Genomic DNA, 12,777 nt, shown 5'->3' with positions numbered 1-12,777 from the left:
GAAGCTGTGCTTCCATTTTGGCTAATTTTGTCTACAATGTAAAATTAATTTGAATTCATGACAATTCTCACTTTTGTTAATAACCTAATAATTTTTTTATGGAATTGCTATAGCTATACCTGCTATACTCTCTGGAGGAGGAGAGGTTCACCCACTGGAAGCTGGATCCTTGTCCAGGGAGAATGGAAAATGGCGAGACCCCAGCCAAGCTACGGAGGCTAGAAGGCTACAGTGCTTATGGTGTCCGGTGCGTTGCTTATAGTACTCGATTGGCGGAGGCACCCAGTCGGGGTGCCAGGCTGTCCGACACAGCTCTCAGTCAAGTTTTTTCCAATCTGTTCCACGCCTTCTCTGTCGTCACTGCATGTCATCCTTTTTTACTGTGGTCCAATCATATGTGGGGAGGGAAGGCTGTATGGAAGGAGGGTGGCACCTAATAGAGGAAGTGAAGATTAAAGAGGAAGAGATGCACGGAGGGAGGAAAGCATGTAATAGAGTAAGTAAAGAAGAAGGATGAAGGCTACATGGAGGGATGGCTCAATGTTCTAACACTAAGTGAAGGGGAGGGAGAGAGCGATTCATATTACAGGTGCACTCACTGTACTGTCAGGAGTGCATGCTAATGACATGCGTAATGTTTGTACAGAACTAACATTAGGCAGTCTGGAACAGAATTCTGGGTTCCCTAAGTCACATGTGCCTAGTTATAACTAGAACACAACACAAAACTGCATATTTCTCTGCGTACGCATTGTTTCTAGCAGAAACGTGGCGCGTACAGATTGCTTGCTCCATAAACACTTCTAAAAAGGAAAAGTAGTCATGGATGTCTCAATGGTGATATTGTATTTTGGGGTGTAATGGCCCTTGGTTGCTGCAGGCGTACGCTAAAAGAGAATTTTATCTTTATGAAAAACTCATTAAAAAAAAATATTTAAATATCCAAACTGCAAATTCAGCAAAAAAATAAATGTTCCTGATCTTGAAGCACATTCAGCTTTTAGTAAAAAAAAAACAAATTAAAAAAAGAATTATACCTAAAACGTAATACCTCCCCACCCCATATTCCTGCACAGAATGAATACATTAAAAAAACAAAACAAAACACATTTACAGCATGTCATTGTTTAGGAATCCCTGTACAGATAACACAATATTTCTGTTTTGTCCTAACATTATATGTTAGCCAGGCATCTTAACAGCATGTCTTGTCTGTAAATAAGAAGTGTCTGTGAAAGCAGATTTCCCTGGCGGCCGGTGTCTGGGTACAGGGGGAAGTGGTGACAATGTTTATTATTAACCCCCTCCCCAGCCATTGTTTTGGGGAGTATGTGGTTCAGCCCCTTCCCTACCCTCCTGGGGCCTTGGCCCCTCCCACTGAGCAGGTCGCTGTGACGTCTTAAAGCCGAGCGCTTCCATTTCCATCCTGGGCTCTGTGCTATTTCTGTCCCCCCTGCCAGCTGCTGTCACTAATCACGGGCAGTCTCCGCCGGGGCAGCGGGCTGGGTACATGGCCGGCACCACGTCCTCCTCCTCGGCTTCACCGTGCCCGCACTGAGCGCTGACACTGCCAGGCGCAGCACTCCCAGCCACCAGGGCACAGCCAGGCGCAGCACGCCCAGCCACCAGGGCACAGCCAGGCACAGCACGCCCAGCCACCAGGGCACAGCCAGGCACAGCACGCCCAGCCACCAGGGCACAGCCAGGACAAGGCTGCCAGCAACAAAAGCGCCCTAGACGGCTAGTGGTGGGCTGTATAACAGGGTAAGGTAACAGGGAGGGGGGCACACAAAGCTGCTGGGGGTATGCCAGCCTGGCTGAGATGGGGCCAGTGTGGCAGACCCAGGACCCCTAGTACTCTGCTGGCTGTGAAAAGGCCAGGGCTGGGAGTATTGCAGCAGCTGCAGAACCTCTTGGATGGACTGGAGAGAGCTGGCAGCATTCTCACTGGTTTATAGAAATAGATTGGTTCCTAAAGAGGTTCTGCAGTAGCTGAGTCCTCTCCTCTACAAAGGGGGTATATACACTGAAGTGGGAATGAATTGTCAGGAATTCAATGCTAATCTCAGATTTTAGGCCAAAATAATAAAAGATGCAGTTTATGTCTTCTGTTGAGGTATTTTGGCATAAAACTTGACATTCGCTTTGTTATCGTCAACGCACACTTAAGGAAATAACTGTCTTAGAGTTATTCACTAAACTCAGAATTTAAGTGAATTAAATCCGAATGCAAAAAAGTTGGGGCTGATATAGTTGATTGGAGAAATTATCCAAGTGATGGGCACAAGCTAGAGTTTTAAAAATCCGATTTCAGTTGTTAAAATTCAGAGTTTGGTGAGTAACCCTTTTACTGTGTGCGTAATCGTATATTCTTGAGCTCGCTATGCAAAGCTGAAACAAATCACAGAAAACAGGCACAATGTTAGCAGTGGTAAATGACCTTTTTGGGGGTATTTATTACTGCTTTCCTTAAATGTTTTCATTTCTGGTTGAAGTAGACCTGTCAAATAAATGCACAGGTTGCTTGCTCTCATCAAGCATAGCACAATTGCATTTAATTTACCGGAACTTGACACCACAATTACTTATTTATTTTACAACTCCTGTCAGCATTGCCTATGCCAAAACTTGTCACCGTCTGTGTCACCATTGGAAGCTCAGCTGGATATTTCCATAAGCCACCATGTCTACGAGGGTGGCCATTGATATTTGCCAGTTGACGCTTGTAGGAAACGTTACCAACTGAAATGCCAGTTGAACCTTCCTGCCACATTATCATTATTTTTCTTTTAATTATAACCCGTATACATGTTGGGTTTTTGTTTTTCCCTTCACAAATTCTAACTAGTGTGTTAGGCAGTTTTAATAAACTAGCATTTTAAAGTAATTTTTTTTTAAATTTTATTTATTTATTTATTTATTTTTCCCAAGTCATCGCTCTGGGCTGAAGTTTTTGTTGTTTGATTTTGAAAGCATTATTGGTTTGTCTTTAGTGAATACATTTAACTTATATTTGTATCTACTGTTTAGCATCCTTGTGGGTTCCCAGCCATGTTATTCTATAAGGTCTGCTAATATCCTGCTATGCTGGCTAGCAAAATGTTATCTACAAATATACTTGCATATTACAACAGGCATTTATCTAGCTATGCTAATTTGGTTGCAGTTTGAAGAGTGATCAGTAAGGGATTCACAGTGCCTGGATTATGTCACGGTGTTGCAGTAGCCTGCTATGGGATGTAAGAAAGCGCTCTCTTGGATTGGATGAACCAGATGTGCTTCGTATCAACTATTTAGGTAAGATTTTCTTTTATTTATTTTTGATTACAATAGGATAGTTCTGTTGTGGTAATACTTTTGATGTAGTCAATTTTAGTCAGTTTGTGAGGTGGCAAGGGCACCTAAGTTAAATGTTGTTTTTGCATGTGGGTTAACAGATGTGTTTAGATGTTTAAACAAAGACAAACTTTTCTGAAGCCTCAGGCCTGTCTACTGACTGGAGTTATAGATTAGTTTAGTGATGCAGAATTTGTTGGCCTTACAGTGTATAGATAAATTATCCAAGTGGGGCCAACATTATTTTTAAATCCTAAAGGGACACTATAGTCACAAGAACAACTATAGCTTAATGTAGTAGTTATTGTGTCTATAGCCTGTCGCTGCAGGCATTTCAGAATAGTCAGTGTTTACATTACTGCAAAAGGACACCTCCAATGGCAGTCACTCTAATGGCCACTAGAGATGCTTCCTGGATTCTTGCTGCACAATGTTCAACATGCTGAACATTCTCCATAGAGATGCATTGTGTCAAAGCAAATAATTTTTTAGCTTCCAGGTTTCAAAAATTGTGGTGCACATTAGATTCGATAGAGCATTAGATTAAACTTGGGCACACATACATTTCTATGCAAAAGTCAAGTGGAAATTAGAGTCCTGATAATTCCTGTATTAATTCAGATTTAACATGATACCTGTAGTACTAATATTTTTGGTTTTTGTATGTTTTACGTTTTAGTTTTGCAATCGTCAATTGTGTTGTTTTTAAAATGTAATTTATTTTTAAAGGCTGAGTGTCCAATCTTCTTCATCATACCTAGTATTCAATCTAAAACGGACTTAACCCCATTTTCTGCCATTTCTCACCAATTCTGCTTCCATTTCCTCCCAATCTTGACTATTCGACCATTTCTTTCCCATGGCTTCCTCACAATGCCAATAATCTAATGGGTCCTAGTGAGTTCCTGGTCCCTAGGACTCAGATGCCACTTGTAAACGTGTGGGATGTAATACAAGGTAGTAGAGATTGGGAAGTTGTATGGATTTGTGAATGAGGGTTGTAGAGTTTTAAAGTGGAACATAGTTGAACTGGAAGCATATCTGACTCAACAATTTTTCCCCAGTTTGGATATTTTGGCTTTAAAGCGTTACTCCAAACCTCATAACCACTACAGCCGAGTGTAGTGGTGATGATGGCAGTAGAACCCTGGCCCAGTGCCCCTTTAATGGGGCAAACCATTTAGCAACAAGATCTACAGATGGTGGAAGCTGTTGGGATAGACATACATTGGCCTAGAGCATCAGCTGTCATTTTGTTGCACAGAATTGATATTAGCCAGCTTGGAACTCTAGTTGTTACACCTCCAGCAGAAGGGTTAATTCCATAGCAAAATCCTGAACATACAGATTCCATGTGACCATGGTGCTCGGAGTAAACCTTTCAATTTTAAATTCTTTTTGAATTCCTGACAATTCTCACTTTGGTAAATAACACTGAGCATGTGTGAGGATGTACAATGTGGATTTCTGACTATAATATCACAGCACTATTGTTATTGTGTGCTGATGCCTATAAGCTTGAGACACAGCAAAAGGCCACTGGTGTATTTAAGATGTTCAGTTGCTGCACACTGCAACTATTACTGATGCAAACTTTGGTCATTGAGAAACAATCCGTGAAGCAAGGAAGTGTACTGCTCCTATGTTCATTAGCTGCCTGCAGATAGAGGTGGATAGGGGAAGTTGACAACTCTATATTGTAAAATGGATTCTGAACTGGGGATGAGGGGACTGTACTCTATTGAGGGAAATGTGGAATGTTAGCAAGAAAAAATGGAGGGCACAAAATAAAAATGGGTTTGATTTTAAAAATATAACCAGTTTATCAAATTAGTCAGTTAAAACCAATCTGCCAGGAACCATTAAACAGTGTTGTGTTATATAGCATTATGCAGTAAATGGTTAGTACACATGCATTAACTAGGTGTTGCATATAAATTAAAATAATGTTCTCAAATTATTATAATAGTCAAAGGGAACTTTTGGGGGAAAAAACACTATTGTGGAAGTCTGGCAATGATTACAAGCTGGATATGACAAGCAAGCAAACACACAAAGCCCCTAAAATCAAAACTCTGAGAGTAAACGGGAGAAATTAACTCCAATATATCAAACAGGTTAGCAGTACTCCTTGGGGAAAGAGTCCAACTGTAAAAGTTGTAACAATATGCATAGTGAAATGGTGCTACTGCACATAAATGTATCCAAAGCCAGTAAATAAAATTAAATAAATAAAAACCGCAGGTCAGTGTTGAGTAACTAGGTGGGTGTTGGCTGGTAGACGGTTCCATACTATTATACAAAGATAATGAGCTCTCCCAGCAGTAATAGATATAACGGTGGTATCCACAATAAATAAGAGAGTCCAGGCTTAGTATAGAGCCAATATAGGTAAGGTCTCATGTTGCTTCAAGTATTAATTTTATCAAGACCGATTTGGGAGGGGGGGGAGGAGGGAGAATAGGGTAAATGTATTTGGAGGAGGAATAGTATCAGGTATGAGCTCAAGGAGAGCAAACACTAATGTTTGTGCAAGCTCTTCTGGTGCTACTGTACTTAGATGAGAAAATTACGGAGTACATAAGAAACTGTACTGGGACTTAGAATAAACATTACTGGGAACGTTTTTCAATTGTATTTTGGATATGGGAACTTTACTGGGAATTCAAGAGTTCTAGTGATACTAAAATAACTGCTGCGATGGAGGCAGAAAAAAGTGAAACTTTTTGTGGTGTTGTGTGGACCGAAGTTAATACAATATCTTAGGCCTAACTTGTGATGAAGTATACCTAAATTTTTGTTATTTTCTGTTTGTTTACAATTTGGAAAGCTGAGATACCATGAGATATGTAACTTGAGCACTTGTTAGTGTCCCCGGGCACATTTCCAGCTGACCAAACATTGACTGACTTTGAAGAAGCTGTTTCTTGAAGCTGTTTAGTATTATGGCAGCTGATCGAGACCTCACACGCATCAATAGCCCGTTTGAAGGATAACAAGTTTTTTTTAAACAACATTTTAATTGTAGCATTAAAGCATTCTTCTATTGTTTGAGGCATTACAATGCTTTAAGTAGATAAATATGTAATAAATGGCATTGTGCTTTTTAGTAAATTGTTTTTTGTATTATTTATATGATGCTTTGCAAAGGATGATATAATCAACCATGTCAGGATCCCGCGGGCGGCTGCGAGGGGAGGCTGCAGTCCGCTCGCGGCACTCACCCTCTAGCCGTCCGCGGTCCCCTCCCTGGCGTGCGCTCGGCAGGCTGCATCCTCCCAGCCACGGATGCCGCCCACGTCTTCCTCTACGTCCCCCAGCGTCAGCATGCATGACGCCGCACACTGGGAGACTGCCCATTTCACTAAACGCCGGGGTCAGCCACCTGACCCTGCGTTAAAGGCAAAGTGCCTCATTCACAGTGGGAGGTCTAGATATCTCCCACGTGTGATTTGTTAATTCTGATTGGAAATTAGCCAATCAGAATTAACCTAATGATTTATATACTTACCTTTCCTGTTCCTCTCTGCCCTGTTGTGGTCTTTGCTTGCTAGTACTGCTACTGAACTTGTGTTTCTGGTTTCGTACTCTCTGGCTTGTTTATCTAACTTTGTGACTTTCTCCTACCCTTTGACCTCGGCTTGTTTCTCGTTATTCTGTCTTCTGGTTCCCCTTACTCGGCTTGTCTCCTGACTATTCTTTGTGTGCTTAGCCCGGCCACTCTAAGGTCCGGTACTGCACCTTTTCTGTGTGTGTGTTAGCGTGTTTGGTTCCCGGAATCGTGACATACCATGTATTGTCTCCTAAAGGAACACTGCAGCGCTAGGAATCAAAATGTGTATTTATTAATCACGACAAGGGGAACATGGCACAGAGACCACTCCACTGAGATGAAGTGGTCTGGGTTCTTCTTTATTCTGTATTAGTATCCATAGTCAATGTTTCAGTTCCCCTTAGGAACTGTCGTCAGGACAAGAACATATACATATGATATACGGTATATTTTTGTCCTGATGAAATTTCCTAAGGGGAACTGAAACATTGACTATGGATGCCAATTAAGAATAAAGAAGAAGTATTGGAAAATCCCAGAGTGCTGGTACCTTGCAACTATCTATGAATTGTGTTACAGGAGCACTGGGGTAATATATTTGTAAAAAGTTAGAGTGCAAGGTCTCTGGACGTGTGTGTGTATTAATATGTATATGTTATCCATTCATTCATCCATCCATGGATGGAAGAGGTGCAACGCAAGATAACCACTTGTGGGCAGCTGTTTTGTTGTTAATGCAACTTATCAGCATGCTATTGAGGCTTGGTGTTGCTTGTGGAGCACAAACCAATAAAAATATGGTGGGGGGGAGGTGGAGGGAAGTGATTGAAGCTGAAGTCAGTAGATAGTAAATACATTGTTGAATACAGATTGCGCACACACTAAACAAGCCATAAGACGTTTCTTACAGAAATCTAACATTTGCAGTGCTGTTATTACTGCATGGGATTCTGGGTGGTCATATTCAAATGAGTTCAACAAAGAATCTCTATTATGTATGGAAGGCAATATTTTGCATAAATAATTTAGACCACACAATAAACACAGACACACTTTATTTTATTTCAGTGGGTTATGCCGTGGTGTTTTATTTAAAGCTTGAAAGGGGGGCATACCACCATAACTTGATAACGGTAACCTATTCACATCAACGTTTTCACTTTACTTCCATAACTTTTCACTTTCACCATCACTTAATTGCCAGTCAATCATAGCTAACCTGACCGCCTTTTATATACAACCATTTAACACATATCCTCCCTCAGAACTTGAACCTGAGGATGACTTTGCCCCAAGCTTCCAAACACCACGACATTAATTAATTATAAAGAAAGTTAGCAAATAGGGGAGGGAGGGCGGGGTCCGTCCATGCTTCTCCTGTCCTGCAAACAGCTCACGCTGCCACCTTTTATTCTTACCTGGCTTCGCTGGCTCACGGCTGGAAACCAATCCTCAGCCAGCTCTTGTCCCCAGCAACAGCCGTGTCACCAAATCTGCCCATCTACTTGTCCCACTCTGCCCAACAACCTGACCAGGGGTCATGAACTTACACTATACTTTCCCTAACTGGACAATTTAACCCTCTATTGCCACCATACATATATGCCACAGTGCTTAATGCCTGTGGTATCTTTTTTCATAACATTACATATGTATTTTAAACTACACACAATTCTGATTTCAGTGTATGTGGCCATGCCACTCTGTGATAACCAAAATTGCATCTACCTCACCTGACTTGGCTACCTGTTGACCACTATCTCTGCCACAGTCAAGAGACTGCTGGACAAAAGCATGCTGAATGTGGCAGAGGAACGGTGGATATACACCCTAGGAGAACATCCCGGATGGCTCGAAGTCAAGATAGAGGAGGTTATGGCCGAACACAATTCCATGGCAACACCTGTGTTGGAAAACGTTGCGGCCTCTGTAGGCGCAATAAAATTTGCCTGAGAAGTATCCCCGAATCCAGGGGAAAAAAGTAGTTAAATGTTATCCCCTCCTTATTTCAAGCCCTGCTGCTGAACAGAGTGGCTAAAAGGTCTATTGTTAGATCGGGTGCACAGATTGCCAAGGCCTAGGCCTCTACCCAGCTAGTCTCCCATTATAAAGAATCTGCTTCTGAAAGCTGCAAGAGCGCCTTCTGACCTCCCTGCAACCTACAACTGTGTTCTACTCTTCATGGACCTCTAATCAACCATCCTCAAAAAGCGGACAGAATTTTAGAGTGTCACCATGGCTCTCAAACAGGCCAAGATTTATTACAGATCAGGATTACCCATAAAGTTGCTGATTCTGCAGAATGGAGTCCTCACAGTGCCTCCTCCATAGCAGAGGGTTCACAGCTGCTGGTGAAATAAGTTTCCATTTCATTAAACCCAAAACTCTCATTCTCCCTCGGACCAGTGACCCTAGAGTTTGTCAAGAGTGGCAGCAAGTGGGCAACCCAGGGTGACTCCCTGACCTTTGCAATGTGGTCTACTATTCCATAAATTGCTAGAAGGGTATGGGAGTCTGGTCTCCTGGGGGAAACTTCTATTTATGATTTTTGTATTGTACATTGTTCCCTTAACTTCATATATATATATATATATATATATATATATATATATATATATATATATATATATATATATATATATATATATATATATATATATATATATATAAAAAAAATTTTCTTTTTTTTTTTTCTTTCTGCAAATGTACCTGTACATAATGAGGTGTTGAAATTGGGTATTCTGGGGCTTCATACTCTATGGATTCTAAACATAGTAAAGGTGTATACTTGCCTTCTGTTGGGTGAGGGTATCAGTTTAGACCCTGGCCTCTTAGGAGCATTTACTAACATAGACCACCTAATAACTGTTTTCTGTATACTTGAAACCTGGACCTAACTGGCCTTACACTATGGGATGGATAGGCATGTGGAGTCAGAGAAGAGGCAGTTGAAGAAGCAAACTCAGTTTGTGTGGATACTGCTTTATTCCAAGAAATTTATTTTGCGAGAGTCAAAATTTCCAAGTTTTACTCCCAATATTTTGCAAATGGTTACCATGCTTGCTAAAAATAAAAGAGGTGTCTCTATTTGTTACTCATTCTCTTTTTTTTTTTTTTATTAGTTGAGTTTATTGTTTTTCAATCATAAAATAGAAAGGGTGGGGGTACAGAAAAAAAAAAGGGTAGGGTGGGGGGTTCAGGGTTACAGTACGAAGGATCTGATACAACACAGTGACATTCATATTTCATATTCATCACCACCTATCTATGTATGCAGTGGTTTGGGCGTAGTGTAGTCTCTGCTCGTCCCAATTTAGAACGGGCGTTACCCATACCCCTCTTTACCACCTTCAAGTGTAACTCGTCATTGAGGCAGTGTAGCTATCAGCCTCTTATAGGCATGCAGGGGCGATGCTCTGGTTATCTCGTGTCTGTTTGTCCTGTGATACGTGTACCTGCTGTATACCCTAACCTTGTTGGGCATTCAGGGGGGTCAAGTAGTCTCAAGTGTCGGCTATCTACTTGACGAGGCTCTCCACCTACACTATTAATGCCTCCTATATATCCCCCTAAATGTGGCACTCTGTAATGTATTACGCAAGTGTCAAGGCGTCGCTCCGCCTGAACATCCCAAATTAAAACCTAACGGAAAAAGCAAATAGAATACATTTAAAAAACAATCTAACATGAGGGAGAACCATATCTGCTTGCTATCCAGCAGCTATTTGGACTTCTATGGCTGTTGTCTTAGGCGATGGTATCGACCAGGAAGGGGGGAGGAGGAATAAGAAGCTCCCTGCCCTAAAGTTCCTTTTTTTTTTTTTTTTTTTTGATTGTTAGTTTCAGGTGTGTACATGATCTGGATCTGAGGCCTATTGAAGGTTTTATGGAGGCTGGAACTGAAAGCGGCTACACCAAGGTTCCCAGTTTTTAGATATTTTATGTTTTTGGTCACAGTTATCGCCGATGAGATGTCATATACAAAATTTAGTCGGATTTTGTCCATGAGGTACTTTTCAGACGGGCAATTGGTTGATTTCCAATTGAGCGCTATAAGAGCTCTAGCTGCCAGTATCACCTGTGCGGCCAATGCTTTCTCCTGCTTCGTCCAGCTGGCGGGAAGGTCCAACCATAGGCAGGTCCCAAACTCCAGCGGGAGAATATCTACTTTGCTAAGCAACCTAGAAACCTCCAACCACAATGGTCGAATAAGGTCGCATCCCCACCATATGTGGAGCGTTGTGCCTTTTTGTGCTCGACACCTCCAACATCGGTCAGAAGTGTTTGGGTATATTTTGCTAAGTTTATCCGGTGTCAGATACCATCGGTACATTAGCTTTCTGTGAGCTTCAATATGTGAGTAGCACGCGGTATACCCAGTCAGTGCATTAACTAGTGCTAGCCATTTGTGGGGAAAAAGAGTTGTCCCACTTTCTTTTTCCCATTGGGACATAAACGATAGGCTTGGGGACAGTGGGAAGTTCGATATTGCTTTGTAGCACCTGGAGAGCAATTTATGCCTAAGGGGGTATTTCCAACATGTCATAAGGAGATCGCATTGCTGAGTAGATTCCCCAGCCTTGCCCTCTGTGGTCCTATCTACATGCTCCAATAATGCACTTTTAATTTGGAGGTAAGGGAACACATATCTAGGAGCTAGGCTGTACTTCTGTTGGAGCTCAGCAAAAGGAGTGATTTCCGTACCAGTAAACAATTGGGAGACACTAGTGATGCCTGCTTCTGCCCATGTGGATAGTGAGAGCCATGGTAACACTGTGGACATAGCGTTTAATGGCGCCAATCTATGAAATCTGGGAGTCTTAGTCTGAATTGCTCTAAACTTATCCCATATGTGTACCGTCAGTTTTGTTGTGGAAAGGAGCGTGCGCGCCTTCCCCCTTTTAGCTGGTGGGGACCACATGTACTCTAGGAGTGTCTCCTTAGGCCATTGTTTGCGTTCCATGTCGACCCAAAGTAGTTGTCCCTTGTCTGCATGGAGATTTACTGCCTGGGATAGTATGGCTGCCAAGTGATACATGGCCACCTGCGGCACCCCCATTCCTCCCATCTGGAACGGTTTATACAGGGTGTGACTCGCTACTCTCGCACGTTTGTTCCCCCATATAAAGCTATTAATGATGGACTGGGCTTTTGTACAAAAACTTTGTGGAATAGTTACAGGCAACATACGAAATAAGTACAGTAGTTTAGGTAGGGCCATCATTTTCACTGCATTAACTCTCCCTGCCCATGAGAGCATCACGTCTTTCCAGGAGTTCAGGTCTTTGCGGATGGTTTCTAAGAGAGGAATATGGTTTAGTTTGTATATAGTATGTATCGATTTGGCAACTCGCACTCCCAAATAGGTTACCGACTCCGTCCTCCAATCGAAATCGAAGGCCTTTTTTAACACCTCAGCGTTCTCCAAAGGGAGGTTAATTGGCAAAGCTTGTGTCTTAGCCGTGTTAAGTTTGTAATAGGAGAGAGAGCCAAAAGATTGTAGGATGGGCATGAGGTTTGGGAGTGATACCTCTGGCCTTGTCAGCGTCAGCAGAATATCATCGGCAAACAGTGAGAGTTTGTATTGATGTTCGTCGATAGTGACTCCGTGAATGTTCGGGTTCTGCCTAATGATCTGAGCTAAAGGTTCTAGACATATTATGAAAAGCAGGGGGGACAAAGGACAACCCTGTCTCGTTCCATTCGAAATTGGGAAGGGTGGGGATATGAATCCTGCGTTAGTGACACTAGCTTCTGGGAAGGTGTATAAGGCCATAATCGCTTTTATGAATGCGGAAGGAAAGCCAAATTTGTCTAGTGCCGATTTCATGTATAGCCAATTGAGCCTATCAAAGGCTTTTTACGCATCCAAAGCAAGCAGCAGTCCT

The 12,777-nt window shown here is 42.1% G+C and overlaps 1 protein-coding gene across 5 annotated transcripts in view; it reads left to right on the top strand.

Moving 5' to 3' along the window:
• Positions 1 to 1,408: 1,408 nt before the first annotated feature.
• DCAF6 (DDB1 and CUL4 associated factor 6) overlaps positions 1,409 to 12,777 on the top strand; it is a 195,544-nt gene continuing 184,175 nt past the window's right edge. For 4 of the 5 annotated variants that reach the window (XM_063452129.1, XM_063452138.1, XM_063452148.1 and 1 more), the window contains exons 1-2: positions 1,409 to 1,764; positions 3,167 to 3,297. In XM_063452129.1, coding sequence (XP_063308199.1) covers positions 3,207 to 3,297 — 91 coding nt within the window. In that variant the 5' untranslated portion in view covers positions 1,409 to 1,764; positions 3,167 to 3,206. The remainder of the gene's footprint in view (positions 1,765 to 3,166; positions 3,298 to 12,777) is intronic. The other variant, XM_063452156.1, reaches the window with a different exon arrangement.

The sequence above is a fragment of the Pelobates fuscus genome, chromosome 1, assembly GCF_036172605.1.
Source record: "Pelobates fuscus isolate aPelFus1 chromosome 1, aPelFus1.pri, whole genome shotgun sequence".
Lineage (NCBI taxonomy): Eukaryota > Metazoa > Chordata > Amphibia > Anura > Pelobatidae > Pelobates > Pelobates fuscus.
The sequence above is the reverse complement of the archived record's forward strand: the minus strand, read 5'-3'. Positions and strand labels throughout refer to the sequence as shown.